General features: G+C 48.1%; 1 protein-coding gene across 16 annotated transcripts in view; it reads left to right on the top strand.

Annotated features, from left to right (window-relative positions):
- The first annotated feature begins 19,003 nt into the window (after window positions 1–19,003).
- LOC109770557 (uncharacterized) overlaps window positions 19,004–19,418 on the top strand; it is a 33,029-nt gene continuing 32,614 nt past the window's right edge. For 4 of the 16 annotated variants that reach the window (XR_012204790.1, XM_040403800.2, XM_040403799.2 and 1 more), the window contains exon 1: window positions 19,025–19,334. Coding sequence is in view for 6 of the 16 variants with exons in the window: in XM_040403800.2 (XP_040259734.1) it covers window positions 19,046–19,334 (289 nt within the window). In the remaining 10 variants the exon portion in view is untranslated. Of the gene's footprint in view, window positions 19,335–19,418 lie in introns of all 16 variants that reach the window. The other 12 variants (XM_073510351.1, XM_073510350.1, XM_020329285.4 and 9 more) reach the window with 8 other exon arrangements.

Here is a 19,418-nt window from a genome sequence, read left to right as displayed (position 1 = left end):
TATGGACCCGAAGGTCTGAGGTAAACTACTCACACATCATCGGAGAGGCTATGGTGTTGATGTAGAAGCCCTCCGTGATCGATGCCCCCTCCGGCGGAGCTCCGGAAAAGGCCCCAAGATGGGATCTCACGGGTACAGAAGGTTGCGGCGGTGGAATTAGGTTTTTGGCTCCGTATCTGGTAGTTTGGGGGTACGTAGGTATATATAGGAGGAAGAAGTACGTCGGTGGAGCAACGTGGGCCCCACGAGGGTGGAGGGCACGGCTGGGGGGGGGGGGGGGGTAGGCGCGCCCCCCTACCTCGTCCCTTCCAGGTAGCTTTCTTGACGTATGGTCCAAGTCCTCTGGATCACGTAGAAGCCCTCCGTGATCGATGCCCCCTCCGGTGGAGCTCCGAAAAAGGCCCCAAGATGGGATCTCACGGGTACAGAATGTTGCGGCGGTGGAATTAGGTTTTTGGCTCTGTATCTAGTAGTTTGAGGGTACATGGGTATATATAGGAGGAAGAAGTACGTCGGTGGAGCAACGTGGGGCCCACGAGGGTGGAGGGCGCGCCCCCCTACCTCGTGCCCTCCTGGTTGATGTCTTGACGTAGGGTCCAAGTCCTGTAGATCACGTTCGTTCCGAAAATCACGTTCCCGAAGGTTTCATTCCGTTTGGACTCCGTTTGATATTCTTTTTCTGCGAAACTCTGAAATAGGCAAAAAACAGCAATTCTGGGCTGGGCCTCCGGTTAATAGGTTAGTCCCAAATATAATATAAAAGTGTATAATAAAGCCCATTAATGTCCAAAACAGAATATAATATAGCATGGAACAATAAAAAATTATAGATACGTTGGAGACGTATCAAGGGCCAGCTCCTAGTAACTGGAGTGACCTCTGCATCCAGCATCTCTTGCTCAGACTTATCCCAGTTAGGCATTGCCACCGCGTAGCCACCTGGCCCCAGCCTATGGAACTGCTCCTTTTTTGCGGCATTGGCCTTGTTTTTTCTCGACCGTTCCTTAGATAATTCTGATTCCTTGAATTTCACGAAAGCGGGCCAGTGTTCTCTTTGCTTCTCCAGTGTTCCCTTGAATTCTGGAGTCTTCTTTCCTCCTTCGACGTACTTGGCCCATATAGTTTTCTTGTGGGTGTTGAATGCAATTGCCATCTTCCTAAGAGCAGCGTCCTTGAATTTCTCCACATCTGCATCAGTGAAATGATCTGGTAGGGTGAAATGTTCCATGAGAGATTCCCAAAGCGTTTTTTGCTCTGTCGTCGACCCAAGTAAGATCTGGACGTTTCTTTGTTGGATCTTTCCATTCTTGAATGGAGATCGGGAGTTGGTCCCTCACAAGAACTCCGCACTGACGAATGAACTTGTTCGCAATGTTCTTAGGCGTGCTTGGTTCGCCATTAGCTTTGATGGCATCGATGTTGTACTTTACACCCTCCTTCAACTTTTTGCCCGGGCCTCGCTTTGTCCTGCTGCCTGTAGAAGCAAATTTTCTCGATCCGGAGGGCTGAAAGAAGAAAGATCGATTCGTTAATATATCTTCAAATAAAAAAACATGTGATGATCACCAGATGCCTGCTTGTATAAATATACCTCGCCGGTCTCTGTCATTTCAAGATCAACATTGTCGGCGTCATCATAATCATAATCATAGTGCATGACTTCATCAATTCGCTCGTCGCGATTGAATATCATATCATCACCCTCCCCGGTATTGTTCAGATATTGGGAGCCATCATCTCCTTCATTCTGATCATCTGGCCCGCGAGGGCTGCGTATGATCTCGAACAGGGCCTCTTCTCCCTCTCTGCCGGTATTGTCTGCCATAGCTTTTATTTAACTAATCCAGAAGAAATATAGAACAATTTAGTATTCAAATTACAATTCATGGATGCAATCAATAAGGAAAAACTGAATCATAGTACATAATATGCATCGTCTCGAATAATATATAATCTTGAATACATCGTCTCGAATAGTATATAATCTCGAATACATCGTCTCCAATAATATATATATATAATCTCGAATACATCGTCTCGAATATTATATATTGAATACATCACTAGCTAGCTAGCTAATAAAGATCGAATACTACAGAAGAATCTAGGCCACTCGCGGTTCCTGAGGCACGGGCGGTGGACACCCAAAGAGAAGAAACCATCACAGGATCATATCTCCGGTCAGCTCCCCAAAGAACCTGCCAGGTATTGGAGAACCTGACGTCCATAGCAGCCATGCAGCGACAGACGTGTTCGTCCTCCTCCCTGACACGGCGACGCACCACCTCCGGCAGGGCCGGCTCCCTCTGCACCGAATGTGGCCCACGTGAACGCCACCAAAGGAGATCAGGGTCGACGACGGGACGCGGGGCCGGGTTCCTCACCAAGCGGCGCGCCCCTGAAGGTAGCACCTCCCAGTGCTAGCCCGGTGGAGCCCAGTCCCGGACATGGGTCCTCTGAAGCAGGACGTCGTGACGAACGGGTCGACGACGAGGATGCGGGCCGGGCATCGTCGAAAACAAATACTATATGCAAATGTAACATTTTTTAAATTATTGGATTGTGATTTCTTATATACAAATTCTAAATTTCTGTAACTAAAATTATAAGAAACTAAAAAAACATCGATCATCGTCTAACAATTTGAAATTAATCTAATTCATCTAGCCAAAACTAACATTTCTAAAATTTCTAACATTTCTATATACTGAATTTATAACATTTGTATAAAAAACAGAAAAAACCTTTGACATTATATTATAACTAGCATTTCTATATACTATTTGAAATTAATCTAATTTAATTAATTAATTCATCTAAAACTTTGTATGAAAAAAAGAAAAAAAAACTAAAAACAGAAAAATTGTGTGTGTGTGCGTGTAGTGTGTGTGTGTGCGTGTGTAGTGTGTGTGTGTGTGTGCGCGCGTGCGCGCGCGTGTGTATAGCTACGGTCGGCGCCGGCGCGGTGGCTTATATTGGAGGGAGGAGAGGTCGGGGGAGGGGCTCACAGCGCGCGCGGGCAAGGTCGAGGCGACGGCGACGGCTGAGGGAGTCCTGGACTAAGGGGTCCTCGGGCATCCGGCCTGTTAGCCATGGGCTGGACTGATGGGCTGTGAAGATACAAAGACCGAAGACTCTGCCCGTGTCTGGATGGGACTCTCCTTGGCGTGGAAGGCAAGCTTGGCGACCAAATATGAAGATTCCTTTCTCTGTAACCGACTTTGTGTAACCCTAGATCCCTCCGGTGTCTATATAAACCGGAGGGCTTAGTCCGTAGAGGCAAGATATACAATTATAGTCATACAGGCTAGACTTCTAGGGTTTTAGCCATTACGATATCGTGGTAGATCAACTCTTGTAATACTCATATTCATCAAGATCAATCAAGCAGGAAGTAGGGTATTTACCTCCATAGAGAGGGCCCGAACCTGGGTAAACCATTGTGTCCCCGTCTCATGTTACCATTGACCTTAGACGCACAGTTCAGGACCCCCTACCCGAGATCCGCCGGTTTTGACACCGACATTGGTGCTTTCATTGAGAGTTCCGCTGTGACGTCGAAAACAGGGTTGATGGCTCGCCTTGTTGTCAAGGACAATATCATCTCTGGAGGAGCCCTGGCTCCGTGATGCAGAGCATCCCAAGGTCATCCCCATGGATCAACCTACGTCTCCCACGACACCACTTGGACCCATGACAAGAGCCCGAACAAAGGCTATCGAAGATAAGGTGAACTCGCTCCTTTCCGAACTACTACTTTCGACTCATGAGACATGGCTACTACCTCAAACGGAAACACTATGTGTGCTTAGGTACTTGGAGGACAAACATGGAACATCTACATCCAATGGACAAGACGACGAGGACACCAAGTGCGAAGGACAAGAAGAAGGACTGCCGAAGAAACTACAGCCACCGAACGACCGGTCGGGACCGGACGTCCGCGCCTGAAGCTCAACATGCCCGAGTCCCAGCCAACACAGGCTACAGCAAGCGGACGTCCGGCCAGGACCGGACGACCGGCCACGCCCTCCAGCGAGCGAACAACCGACAAGGTCCGGACGTCCGGCGTCTCCGCACCCGAGCCAAAATTAGCGGAAGTCCGAAGTCACCAGACGTCCGGCACCGCCTCCACGGAACGGAATTAGCAGAAGTCCGACGACACCGGACATCCGGACGCCCATGAGCCACCGGACGACCGGCCCCCAACGGACGTCCGGTACCTGTCTGCGCACAGTTTCGGGCCGAAGCCCATGTACCCCTTCACTTCGCCCCTCTTTTGCACTAAGACTATAAATAGACCTCTTCCTCCTCCTAGCTAGGGCAGCATTGGTTTAGCTCATATTAGAGATAGAGCTTTGCTCATCCATTAGGATCTACTCCATGTGAGAGACCGCGGCCCTCTACGGAGAAGATCCACGTTGGATTCAAGACCCCCTTTTGGGTGGCCCCATCAAGACCTCCTCACGGAGAAGAACCGGTTACCTCTTGTATCGTCCCTTGTTGACTTTGGATCGTGTATCTCACCTTGTGTTTCGAGGATCTAGCACATGTGTAATCGAATCTTGTTGGTTTGAGTGATTCTCTCGTGTTTTCCCTCGTGTTTCCCCTCGTGTTCTTCGTGTTCTTAGTTGGGATCTGCTCCTTTCGTGAAAGATCGGCCATCTAGGGTTCCACCCTACATCATCTTGGTATCATGAGCCAGGTTGATCACGATTTCGGAGCCTCCCCTCTTTGTTTTCTAGCTTGATTTTGTTGTTTTTCGTCCTAATCCGAAAATCCCCACCAAAAATAGCCCCAAATTTTTTTTATGATTTGTTGGTGTGATGAAGTTTTGTTGGATTTGATCCATGGATTTGCTTTGCCTTGAGTGGATCTAGCTTTTCCCCATCATCTCCACCTTTTCCATCCACAAAAACGCTCGGATTCGAAGAATTTCGACCTCTCCATCACGAACACCGCGAGTTCATCCCGTGCCCGAAAATCGCCCAGGCACCGGACGTCCGACCACCGGACGTCCGGCGTTCCCTGACAAAACTGAATTTTTTTCAGTTTAGTCACCACCACCGCTCCACAATTCCGCATACGCACTCCTACCACCTATACACCATCACCACTTCCGCATACCACCACCATTGCTTACCCGTCTCGCACTCCGACACATGTTGCCACTTCGAGATTTGAGAATTTGAGTTGCGGTTCCGTGTCCTTTTGTGTTTCGGCTATCTAGGTACGGTTCGACATCGACATCACGACCGCTCATCTTCGCCATGGACTACTATGATCGGCTACATCATTTTGGTATCAAGCACATCTTGGTATCGTGATATCATCATACATCCTGGCAATTGCTTTGATAACCCCATAGCCTTACTTTTGCGTCACTTACCCATCGAGACTAGCCTTTGAGTATTGCCGGCAACGTGACTTGTGCACATTAGTGATCATACTTCCCATAGCATACACACCATATCATCGTGGTGCATATCTTGGTATCATCTCTTGTGTCACAAAGTTGTCATCGCATACACAATTGCTATCTTGGTTCGTGAAGCATTGCATGAGAAAAGAGCTCAAACATCAAAGAGCCAAACAAGCTTTTAAGCAAAAGGGAAAGATAAGCAAAGAGCTTATAAACAAGAACCATGGCATCATACAACATTAAGATTGTCATACTAGATCATCTTGGATCATAGCATAGAAACATCATACATATAGCATACTTGGGATAGAAGTCGTTGCATTTTTGCCTAGTAGGTTGTGCACAAGTTCGTATCCGCCTATTGTGCAATCGTGCTAGCGTCTCTCTTGTGTTGTGCAACACGAGCATCTTTGTGGATTCCACTTTTTGGCTCACCCTTGGTTGCACGACCCCACTTATCTATTTGCGTGTGTATTTTCGTGTACCTTATCTTGCTATTGGTCTACTTGTTGCATTTGCAAATTTGTGAACCTTTTCCAACATTATTGAGTCTCACTTACAATTGCATCAAATTGTGTGCCACCATCCTAACCAAGCTCCACCATAAGCTTTTACTTGTGTAGGTGTGAGAAACCGACAAGAATTGGTACCAATTGTGCTATTTCCTTGTTACACATTGGAGTGATCTTGATCCATCTTCAACATCGATCAAGGTACATTGGTATTGGTTCTTCTCTTTCTCCCACTCACATATCTTTGTTTGGAATGATGGATAGGCCAAGTACTTCTACGAACCCACTCTTCTTGGAGCAAGACGACTACATGTCATCCTACGTCACAAAGATCCACCTCTTTGGTGCACAACGAGCTTTGCATCAAGAGCAACAAGCAATGAGCGACCGCATCGACCATCTCGCCACCGACTTGCGACTCTCCGAGCAACGTACAAGAGACTACTTCGACAACAAGCTCGACGAACACAAGCACGAGAATGACGCAAGAATGGATGAGATTCGCGCCTTGTTGGTCAACTGCTCTTCTACCACTTTGTCCTACTCAAGAAGGAGCCGCTCGAGTCAACACTCCGACGACACTATCTTCGGCTCAAGTACACCGACATCGAACACTCTTCGTCGTGCCGTGCGTCAAGACCGTCAAGCTAACCGCAATCCTCTACACGACACCGACTCTCAAGTGCACCGACGACGTCAAACCCAAGCCGCATTCGCGCAAGCACAAGAACGGCAACGCCAACGACAACAAGAACAAGAGGAGCGAGCGCGACAACACCAAGATGCACAAGATGCCGAGGCACAACGTCAAGAACAACAACTACGTGAAGCTCAAGCTCTTGAGGCGCAACGTGCCCTTCACGAATCTAGTCGAGCCATAGCCAACCGAGGACGACAAGCTCGTGAACATCAAGAAGCACTTTACGATGAAGTTCAAGAAAGGATTTTCCAAGCACGTGTGCATCGTCACGCTCCTCGTCAAGCTTGACAAGCTCCTCCTCTAGCGAGACAAGAAAATCAAGTACATCGAGAGCATGAAGACAATGAACCTCCTCCAAGACAAGAGCAACATGAGGTCGACAACCCTCCAAGACAAGAGCAACATGAGGTCGACAACCCTCCTCGCCAAGAGCAACATGAGTTTGTCAATCCTCACCGACATGGGCGTCATTATCCCCGACCCCAACACAATGAAGAGCAACGATATGGCAAGCTAAAGTTCACCATGCCCAAGTTCACCGGAAGCAATGATCCCGAAGAGTACATCTCATGGGCATTGAAGGTCGACAAAATCTTCCGCTTGCACAACTACGAAGAAGAGAAGAAGATCGCGATGGCATCCCTTGAATTCCAAGACTACATCCTCATTTGGTGGGAACAAGTCATTGAGCGCCGAGAGGCCAAAGGTGAACCGCCAATCACCACTTGGACGCAAATGAAGGATGTCATGAGAGCACGATTCGTGCCAAACTACTACAACCGCGACCTCTTCAAGAAACTCCAACTCCTCAAGCAAGGAACCAAGAGCGTTGAAGAGTACTACAAGGAAATGGAGATTGCCATGATAAGAGCCAATGTCACGGAAGATGATGAGAAAACTATGGCACGTTTCTTGAATGGACTCAATCACCCTATCAAGAAGATTGCCGACTTCCAACCATACTCGAACCTCATCGAGCTCGTGCACCAAGCTACCAAAGCGGAACGTCAAGTGCAAGATGACTTCAAGTATGCCAAGTTTTCATCCAAGTCCTATGGCTTCTCCAATACCCAAGCTTCAACGACTCCATCAACCTCTACTTCAACCAAACCATCTACAAGCAACGGCGACAAGTCAAGTTACAAGAAAACTTCGACAACCTCAAGTCGTCCTCCTACTACAAGTAACTTCAAGCCGAGAGCTTCATCATCATCTACCCCAACCAATGAGACCATCAAGACAAGTACCTTCAAATGATTCACATGCGGCGGCCGAGGCCACAAGTCCTTCGAGTGCACAAACAAGCGCACCATGATCCTCAACGACGACAGAACCTATGACTCCATGAGCGAAGGAGAATTGTAAGCCCTTGAGGAAGTGGCCATGCACCGGCAAGTGAACAATGAAGACGAAGATGATCAAGTCTTTTGTGACGAAGATTCAAGTCCCGCTCTCGTTGTCTCCAAGGTCTTGACTCTTCAACATCAACAAGAAGACGACCAAAGATGCCATATCTTCCACACCAAAGCCGGCATCAAGGGACGGTCCGTCAAGGTCATCATCGATGGAGGGAGTTGCCATAACTTAGCAAGTGGCGAACTATGCTCCAAGCTTCAATTGGTCAAGATGAAGCACCCGCACCCATACGAGGTTCAATGGCTAAGCGACAATGGCACCATCCAAGTCGAGCATAGGGTACAAGTTTCTTTCAAGATCGGAGCTTATGAAGACACTTTGGAGTGTGATGTCCTTCCGATGACCGTTTGCCACCTCCTTCTTGGACGACCATGGCAATTTGACCGAGGTGTCATCCACAACGGACGCACAAACCAATATAGCTTCAAGATGAAAGGGAAGGAGTATGTGCTACGACCTATGTCTCCAAGCCAAGTGCTCGCCGACAAGCAAGCCACCCATCGTGGAGAGAATAGTGAGAGAGCGAACCACCATAAAGAGAGTGAGCGCCACAGGCCAAAATTGAGTGCCTCCACGATGAGCGACAAGACAAACTTAGTTCTATTTGCCACCAAACGTGAGATGAGAGAAGTGTGTGCGAACCCATCAAGTGTCCTACACTATGTCCTTTTGTGCAAAGATGAGGCACCAAAAGCAAACACCTCTCACAATCTTCCTCTAGTGTTATCTTCTCTTTTGCAGGAATTTCAAGATGTTTTCCCCGGCGAGCTACCTCCGGGTCTACCTCCACTACGAGGCATCGAGCACCGCATCGACCTCATCCCCGGAGCGCCACTTCCAAACAAGGCTCCCTACCGAATCAACCCTGAAGAAACCAAAGAAATACAAAGGCAAGTAAAGCATCTCATAGACCATGGACATGTGCGTGAAATTTTGAGTCCTTGTGCCGTACCGGTCATTCTTGTGCCAAAAAGAGACGGTAGCTTTCGCATGTGTTCCGATTGTAGACCCATCAACGCTATCACCGTTAGATATAGTACCCCATTCCACGCCTTGACGATATGCTAGATGAACTTAGCGGTGCCACTATTTTTTCAAAAATTGATCTTAAAAGTGGTTACTATCAAATCCGCATACAAGAGGGTGATGAATGGAAAACCGCTTTCAAAACAAAGTTTGGTTTGTATGAGTGGTTAGTCATGCCTATGGGTTTATCGGAAGAACCCGGTACTTTCATGCGTCTTATGCATTATGTGTTTCGCCCTTACATTGGTGAATTTGTTGTTGTCTACTTCGATGATATCCTTGTTTTTAGCAAATCTCTCAAAGAGCATGTCACCCACCTTCGAACCGTGCTACAAACTCTTTGAAAAGAGCGTCTCTATGCTAATATGGAAAAATGCCTCTTTGGTGTTGATAAGCTTGTTTTCTTGGGTTTTGTAGTATCTTCTAAGGGTGTTCATGTTGATGAATCTAAGATCAATGCTATTAAAACTTGGCCCCAACCAACCAATTTGCAACAAGTGCGTAGTTTTCTTGGTTTAGCCGGTTTCTACCATCGATTTGTGAAGGATTTTAGCACCATTGCATCTCCTTTACATGCTTTGAGTAAGAAAAATGCACCCTTTGTTTGGGGACCATCTCAAGATAGTGCTTTCAATGAGCTTAAGAATTTGCTTACTCATGCTCCCGTGCTTGCATTACCCAACTTTGACAAACCTTTTGAAATTCATTGCGATGCTAGTGGTAATGGCATAGGAGGTGTGTTAACGCAAGAGAAGCGCCCCATAGCATACTTTAGTGAGAAATTTTCCGGCGTGCAACTCAATTACCCCATCTATGACAAAGAGCTATATGCTTTAGTGTGAGTTTTACGCGAATGGGAACATTATCTCCGCCCTCATGAATTTATTATCCATACCGATCATGAAACGCTTAAATACCTTAAAGGTCAAACTAAGTTGAACAAGCGTCATGCTAAGTGGTGTGAATTTATCGAGTCATTTCCTTATGTCATCAAGTATATTAAAGGCAAGGAAAATATTGTGGCGGATGCGCTTCCCCGTATATGCATGCTTGTTACTCAACTTGAATTGAATGTCATTGGCTTTGAGCACATAAAAGACTTGTATGAGCATGATCCTATTTTTGCTATTCCTTATGCAAAGTGCTTGACGCATCCATCTTGGGAACGCTATTACATCAAAGATGGTTATCTTATGAGAGCTAACAAACTTTGCATCCCCGAGTCTTCTCTTCATTTGTTGCTTTTGCAAGAATCTCATGGCGGAGGACTAATGGGCTATTTTGGACGTGATAAGACACTTGCTACGCTCTCCAAGAACTATTTTTGGCCAAAGATGTTTCTCGACGTCAACCGCTTCACCAACCGATGCTCTACATGTCGCAAAGCTAAGTCTAAAGCTCAATCTCATGGCCTTTACATGCCACTTCCAATTCCATATCAACCATGGGAAGATATTAGCATGGATTTTGTGCTTGGTTTGCCTAGAACTAGAAATGGCAAGGATGGCACATTTCATTCCTTGCAACAAGATAGACGATGCTTCACATGTTGCCAATCTCTTTTGTAGGGAAATCTTGCGACTTCATGGTGTGCCAAAGACGATTGTCTCAGACCGCGACGTCAAGTTCTTGAGTTACTTTTGGAAGACCTTATGCGCCAAGCTCGGAATCAAGCTACTCTTCTCCACGGCATACCATCCACAAACCGACGGCCAAACAGAAGTGACGAACTGAACACTCTCCACTCTACTACGCGTCTTGATCAAGTAGAACATCAAGGAGTGGGAGGAGTGCTTACCTATCGCCGAGTACGCCTACAACCGTGCAAGACATTCGACTACCGGCAAGTCCCCTTTCGAGGTCGTCTACGGCTTCAACCCGTTGTCCCCATTGGACATTCTTCCTCTACCACTACAAGAGCGCATCAACATGGACGCGAGCGCCCGAGTCAACTACCTCAAGAAGATGCATGAAGATACAAGGCACACCATCGAGCGCCAAGTACAACGACTCGCGACCAAGCTCAACGTCAACGAACAACCCATGATATTCAACATTGGAGATCTTGTGTGGCTACACCTTCGCAAGGACCCCTTCCCCAACGAACGCAAGTCCAAACTTCTACCACGAGCCGATGGACCCTTCAAGGTGCTAGCACGCTACAACAACAACGCTTACAAGATCGACCTCCCGCGCGACAAGTACAACGTGAGCGACATCTTCAACGTCAAAGATCTTTCACCGTACCATGGAGATGAGGATTTCGATCCGAGGTCGGATCTTTCCCAAGGGAGGGGAGATGATGCGGAGCATCCCAAGGTCATCCCCATGGACCAACCTACGTCTCCCACGACACCACTTGGACCCATGACAAGAGCCCGAACAAAGGCTATCGAAGATAAGGTGAACTCGCTCCTTTCCGAACTACTACTTTCGACTCATGAGACATGGCTACTACCTCAAACGGAAACACTATGTGTGCTTAGGTACTTGGAGGACAACCATGGAACATCTACATCCAATGGACAAGACGGCAAGGACACCAAGTGCGAAGGACAAGAAGAAGGACTGCCGAAGAAACTACAGCCACCGGACGACCGGTCGGGACCGGATGTCCGACGCCTGAAGCTCAACATGCCCGAGTCCCAGCCAACACAGGCTACAGCGAGCGGACGCCCGGCTAGGACCGGATGACCGACCACACCCTCCAGCGAGCGGACGACCGACAAGGTCCGGACGTCCGGCGTCTCCGCACCGGAGCCAAAATTAGCGAAAGTCCGAAGTCACCGGACTTCCGGCACCGCCTCCACAGAATGGAATTAGCGGAAGTCCGACGACACCGGACGTCCGGACGCCCATGAGCCACCGGACGACCGGCCCCCAGCAGACGTCCGGTACCTGTTTGCGCACAGTTTCGGGCCGAAGCCCATGTACCCCTTCACTTCGCCCCTCTTTTGCACTAAGACTATAAATAGACCTCTTCCTCCTCCTAGCTAGGGCAGCATTGGTTTAGCTCATATTAGAGATAGAGCTTTGCTCATCCATTAGGATCTACTCCACGTGAGAGACCGCGGCCCTCTACGGAGAAGATCTACGTTGGATTCAAGACCCCCTTTTGGGTGGCCCCATCAAGACCTCCTCACGGAGAAGAACCGGTTACCTCATGTATCGTCCCTTGTTGACTTTGGATCATGTATCTCACCTTGTGTTTCGAGGATCTAGCACATGTGTAATCGAATCTTGTTGGTTTGAGTGATTCTCTCGTGTTTTCCCTCGTGTTTCCCCTCGCGTTCTTCGTGTTCTTAGTTGGGATCCGCTCCTTTCGTGAAAGATCAGCCATCTAGGGTTCCACCCTACATCACTCCGGGCCAAACCCTCCGACTTGGTAGCTTTACCATGACCGCATGTTCGGCCGTTAAGCCGACGATGTCCTCTCGAGTCATCGAAAATCGTCTCCGCATTGACTCCGAGTACTCCAAACGGATGGATCCGACGGAGTTGTCGTCTTTAAACGAACTCCTAGATCGCATCGCCGCCTTGGGGGTCGCTACAGACTACAATCGGATTGGGCTTAAACCTGACCAGAGAGAAATCAAATCTCCGCCGATCACCCATTAGATAGCGGTAGTGGAGGATCAAGACAATAACTCTTCCTCTATGTTGAGGATGAACTATGTTCGGATTTCCGAGCTCGAGGAGCCGGATACCTGTCCGCGGAACGACGCGCCCTGCCCTCCGAACCTAGAATCGGACGACGGGCCTAAAGCATCAGTTGATATCCCGGAGTCCGAACCATTAAGTCCGGAAGATTTACAAACTCCGGATCCCAAATCGGGTCAGGGTTCATATCTAAAACCACCCACCCACCTAGCTATATGCGATCTTATGTACATACGACAGCTGTCTCAGGAAACGGTCCATCATTTCTGGGCCAGATTCCTCCTTGTCAAAGACAAGGTTAAAGATTGCCGTGATGAAGACGCAATCTCAGCATTCTGCAACAATTGCACGGACGAAGGAATCCTCAACGCCATCAACCACCGTCGCGTACTACACTTCGCTGACTTGGCAGCCATAGTACAGAAGTACTGCGCAATGGAAAGCGCTTGGAAAACTCAGGCAGCTCGTTGGGAACCACCGGTTTCAACTCAGCCCCTCGTCCGGGCAAAAAGGACGCACCCTCGTGGGGCGCCTGACCCAATAGTAAAGAAATCAAAGCCCATTATGGGGCGCGGAACTGTTCTGGAGGGATGGCTCGATAGGCCATGCAAAATACATGCAACACCGGATACCACACCAACCCACAGCCTTAGAGCATGTTGGATACTCCGGCAAGTGGCCAAGAGGGGCGAAGATCTCCTCACCAAAAATACCCCAGAACAACACCCCCCGGAAGACGACGACCTCAGAGTATTTACGGTCTTCGAGACCTTTGCTTCAAAAAATCAGCGCAAAAGGGCACTCCGCGACCTCGCTGAAGTCTGCCAAGTTGCAGCAATAAACCCCTGGAACGACACGATCATAACTTTCAATGCCGATGACGAACCAAAATTCAGGACAGTCCGGGCACCAGCCGCCTTGGTCCCAGTCCAATTGTGGACGGCTTCCGGCTCACCAAAGTGCTCATGGATGGCGGCAGCGGACTAAACCTCATCTACGAGGACACACTCATAAAAATGGAAATAGACAGGAGCCGCATTCGGCAAAGTAGCACGACCTTTCGGGGTATCATTCCTAGTCGGGAGGCGCGATGCGCGGGAAAAATCACGCTCGACGTGGTATTCGGCACGCCGGAGAATTACCGGTCCGAAGATATAACCTTCCAAGTGGCCCCTTTCAACAGCGGATATCACGCCTTACTGGGGCGAGACGCATTCACACGCTTCCAAGCTATACCTCATTACGGGTACATGAAGCTCAAGATGCCCGGGCCCAACGACACCATCACTCTTGTCAGTGATCCGGACATAGCATTGCACACCGAAAATAAAACCGCATCCTTGGCCCTCGAGGCATTGTCTGAAGCCCTCGCGGCCGAAGAGCTGACTGCGCTGCGCTCCACTTTGGATAGGGATGACATAATCCTGGACAAACGACCCAAATCCACCTCCTTCAAACCAGCAGAAGAAATAGTCAAATTCCAAGTCCATCCAACGGACCCCAAGAAGACAACATCTATCGGGGCACAACTAGACCCAACGGTCGGCACCGCGCTATGAGAGTTCCTGCGCGAGAACTGGGATATATTCGCCTGGACCCTTCTGATATGCCAGGAATCCGACGCAGGTTGGCCGAACACAGCCTCAATATATTGAAGGGATATAAACCGGTCAAGCAAACACTGCGGCGCTTTTCCGAACCCAAACGTCAAGCTATGGGGGAGGAGCTAGCCAAGCTAATCGAGGCCGGATTCATTAAAGAAATAAAACACCCGGACTAGCTAGCAAACTTGGTGATGGTGCCAAAGAAGGATAAATCCTGGCGCCTGTGCGTCGATTTCAAAGACCCCTGCCCTAAGGATCCCTTCCCCCTCCCCCGCATCGACCAGATCATTGATGCTACCGCAGGACACGATTCACTGTGCTTCCTCAATGCATATTCCAGATACCATCAAATCAAAATGAAGGAATCCGATCAAGCCGCAACGGCATTCATTACCCCATATGGGCCATTCTGCTTCAACACCATGCCCTTCGGGCTCAAAAACGCCGGGGCCACCTACCAACGCATGATTCAAACATGCCTGGAGAAACAGATAGGCAAGACAGTTGAAGCATACGTGGACGATGCCGTCATTAAAACTAGGCATGTCGAGTCACTAATAGATGATTTACGTCTCACATTCGACAACCTCCATGCATATGACATCAAGCTCAATCCGGAAAAGTTTGTTTTCGGTGTCCCAGCTGGAAAACTGCTGGGCTTCATCGTTTCCAATAGAGGAATTGAAGCAAATCCAGCCAAAATCCGAGCTTTGTCACAATTGGCTACGCCAACGGGCCTTAAACAGGTGTGGTGGTGCTGGAAGTACGATGTCCATGGAGTGTGGATTGTCGGGGCATACTTTGGCTGCAGCTGTGCTTCCTCTGGCAAGGCCGCCCGGATCCACGCGATCTCGCCTCGACATTCAGCGTCCGAGGGCGGCGGGGGCACGGGGACGACTCCGGCGCTGAGCCTCCAAGAGCCTGGTACACCGCACACGCATGTCGGGCGGCGCCGGGTAGTTGGCCTCATAGAGAAGGCGCGCCTCCCACTCGTGAAGATGGCGGCGGCAGAAGCCGTTGGCCGTCGCTCCGTCGCCGGGGAATCTCTCGGCCATCTGTCTAGAGTGAGGAGAGAGGGCGAGAGCAAGGGCGGCGAGGGAAAGAAGGTGGTCGGTGGCAAGAGAGAGAGAGGGCTGTGGAGGCGAGTGTGCGGCCAGCGGCGACGAGGCGGCTTTTATAGCGATGAGGGGGCGGCAGCAGTGCGGACACGTGGTGGGAAGTGGCGGGACGCGCGGCGGCTCGCCTTTACTGCGCCGCCCGTGATCAATGGAAGGCTAACTGGCGGCAGGCTTGGCATTGATTCACGCGGGAGGCGAGGCGATGAGATGAGGACGACGATGCAGTCACTGACTCGGCGGGCCCACGGGGTAGGAGTCCGGCGCGGGAAGTTTTGGCGCATTTTTTCTTCCCCCGGTGCCCCCGGTCGCCCCCAGCGTGCTGGGTTCGGCCTGGTCCGTCGGCACCAATTTCAGCCCTAACCGGTGAAATTTGGGCTCATGGGGCGTGACTGGGCCGGTGTTTTTGAGCCGGCGATAAAAAAGAGACATGGGGGGCTGTTGAGGGGGCGAGTGGAGATGCTCTAAGTCCAACTTGTGCTAGTGTGTGAACCTCGGTGGTATGTAATTTTCGATTTTGTTTGCCGCGCATGATCATAGAACATTTCCGTTCGGAAATGTGATAGCCTTTTATTTTCTAAAACTAAATAAAAAAAGCAGGATTCTTTTTTTTGCGGGATAAAAAAAGTAGGGTTCAAGTAGACTCAATCCACTGAAAGGTGGTCATGCGCCATGGGGACTCTCAGATCAGGAGGTTCGCAGAAAGACATGGTGATGAAGGACCCATCTTTGAAAAAAATCTAGTACTATGTAAAACGTACTCTGTCATTACAACTAGTACGCACCATTTCAAGTCCTTTTATGGTTAATGTGACTGATTAATCTGAAATGACCTGGGTATTTGAGGAAAATAAAAATTGTAGTGAAGACTTGCTCAACATGATGGACAAGGAGGAAAATGAGCAGCCCATTGCTGACGCCTGTGGTGTTGGTTACGGAGAAGGGAGAAGATGATGATAGGGGATCTGGGTGAGTGAGTAGCGCGATTATATAAATTGGGTTGACGCCTCGATCGTGGTCCTGATGTTTCACATAGTCGGTCCAGGAAATGCTACCATGACCCTAGACCGTAGAGGACTAACATATGTTCTAGCATTAATTGTGCACAGGAGGGAGCCACAACAACTTTTCCTATATTCCAACCAAAAGCAATACATCTAGTTATACAGCCGCAGGACCAGATCCCTATGCAAACCATAGGTCCGGATAATATGAGCATATGATCGTATGAGCCATGTTGAATTTTCGCCTTACCTAAAAGATTTGCATTCCTGGTCCCTTGTTGATCAAGTTGATACTTATTACACAATGAAAAAGTAAGTAAACCAAAGCATAGTATGATATGGGGCAATCGTAATCAAGGGGAGATGGTTTGGTACGTACTATACTTACCATCGTGGCGAGTCTCCTGCTCTAGAACTACTTGAATTACTACAAAAGGGGCGTATGTTCATGTTGAAGTCTATCCAAATCACATTCAAACACATATGAAACCCACATGAATAAATAATAAGTCACACCAAATTCGGATATAATAGAGAGGTAGAAAGAAGGCAAAAATTATGATAAATGAAGAAGCAAATGTCAAAGACAACTCGTTTGGCCACAGCTAGTAATGTCCTTGAATATAAAAAACGATGCCACACTGATCAAAAAACAACCTATATGTGGGATATTTTTGTGATATTAATAGAACAAAACTGAAATCTGATGGTGAAAAACATCTATGTATTTTATCCTTTTAGCTCATGCAAACTTGATAGAAAATAGCAGCTTCAAGCCTCAACCACAGAACGACGTGTACATAAGCTAAAACAACCTGATAAAAGGTTCCATCTCTGTAATATTCCTTTACCTCAATCATCCGATAGGCGATCACTCACTGCATTATTCATTCAACTATATGAAGCCTAGAATAAAATGTGGAGCATGGAGTAAAACGACATCAAGAAGAAAGAGATCAATTGTACCTAAGCTCAAATTAGCCCCAAAAGACTTCTCTACACATTATTCTTCAGTTATCCCAGGACTGGACAGCAAAATAGTGGCTGCAAAAGGAACTCCTACCTCTGCACCCGCAAAAAAAACTTCTTAACTGAATCTTCTTGGATGATACAATTTGTTGTTCTTAATCTGATATTAACCATTGTTTCCAGCTTAAAATTCTCTGGAAAACACAAATTGTATTGAAATTCTTGCAGCACAAAAGTTATTAGCCAAATAAAATTCTTGATCCGTTATTAGCCAAATAAAATTGTGTTTTCATGATCCGTTATTAGCCATCGCCATCAGGTACAACAAATCTGCAGATATAAAAATATCAGCACAAGTTATGAGCACGAAGCAAAAGCAAATCCATGCAAGTCTTCATCCTTTCCGATAAATATTAGAGGATACAATTGCGAAATGAAAAGTAAACTAAATTGAAAATGTTGACACACCAAATTATAGCACTTGCGTCAGCAATGAAGTTACTGTGCATACGACAGTTTGTCACACGATTTTTGTATGATCCTCCAATCAATGGTTAAACAGCCCACAAAACAGATATGATGGATGGCTGTTATTTTTTCTTGTACTAAAATCGGACTCAATCCATCGTACATGTGGCAATGCTCTGTAAATTGTTTCTACTGAATGTGAAAGAAGCAGATTAAATATATTCTCTGAAACATAATGGTGTAAAATTAGACCTAGAAGACCATGTGTTGAGTCGTACTTGCTATGAACATAAGAATTCGAAAAGGAACTTGTAAAAACGTCATGAGTTTTGGGGACATGCCAATTCCATGTAAGCAGGGGATGGCCACCTGCGCTGGATACTGTTGCCCATGACGTACATCTTTAAAATGCGCAATATGAAAAAATATTTAATCAATCTTACTTTATGAACTGCTAATCCCAGATTTGTACAACGTAATCAACAACCTCAAATCTACATGTTTGAGACATGATAAAAGACAACGAAGAGAAATCTTTGGCAAGGAGAATAATTTCATGAGCTGGGGGCAAATCTAAGACCAACACAATGTGACAAGGTTGTTGTTCGCAGACCACTCGATCAAAACCCAAGGTCGCCATGGTGGCATAGCTAGGCGAAGAGGAAACGCTGGTCTTGCGATTGGGGAAGCCAACATGAGTAAGAGGATGGCCAAGGTAGCGCATCAGAGGGAGATGGATGGTAGTGGTGAGGGAAGTCCGGGGATGCAGGGTGGGGATTATTGATCGGTGGAGGGGGAGTGGAAGGGACAGGGCGGAGAAGACCGAGTTATTCCTTCCATATATCACGAAAGGAGGAGACGAAGTAATTGATCTACTCATCCCACTAAGAAACTGTTCGTTAGCCCCTCAATAAAGAAAACTGTTCATTGGAAGAAAAAAGAAAAATAATTGTTGAGTGGGCTGCTGGTAACTGATTGCTAATGCGGTTGTCTTGTAGGGTGATGGGTCCCACATGTAAGCCGGTAATAAAACGATGATGTGGCTGGTTTTGCTGACGTGGATAGCTTATGTGTTAAGATAAATAACTTAATGGGGCTGAATCTTTTAGGTATATATAGGATATCTGGGCAGATGGCATCCTACCGAGCATGCCCTCTCCGCCTCAACAGATCGCATCGCCGCCCAGGGAAACGATGAGCCGCGAGGCCAGCGGCGCGTCGGTGAGCTCTGCCCCGGTGCCCGAGCCAGAGCGGCAGCAGGGGCAGGGGAACCAAGGGGAGGAGGCGGGGTGGACGCCGCTGGAGAAGGTGGCGGATAAAGTGGAGGAGCTGTACAGTCTCCGTGACACCTTCTTCCCCCGAGACCCCTCCGAGAAGTCTGCGTCCCTCCGCGCCTGCGCCGACGCCGCCCTGGGAGTCCTCGATTCCCTGCCTCCCGGTACGCATCCCCACCCCCCAACCGGCAAACAAACTATTCATCTTCGTGTTAATATTCTTGTTTTCTAGCCAGCCCTTTTATTTT

The sequence above is a fragment of the Aegilops tauschii genome, chromosome 3 (assembly GCF_002575655.3).
Source record: "Aegilops tauschii subsp. strangulata cultivar AL8/78 chromosome 3, Aet v6.0, whole genome shotgun sequence".
In the NCBI taxonomy this organism is placed as follows: domain Eukaryota; kingdom Viridiplantae; phylum Streptophyta; class Magnoliopsida; order Poales; family Poaceae; genus Aegilops; species Aegilops tauschii.
This window is presented reverse-complemented; position numbering and strand designations above follow the sequence as displayed.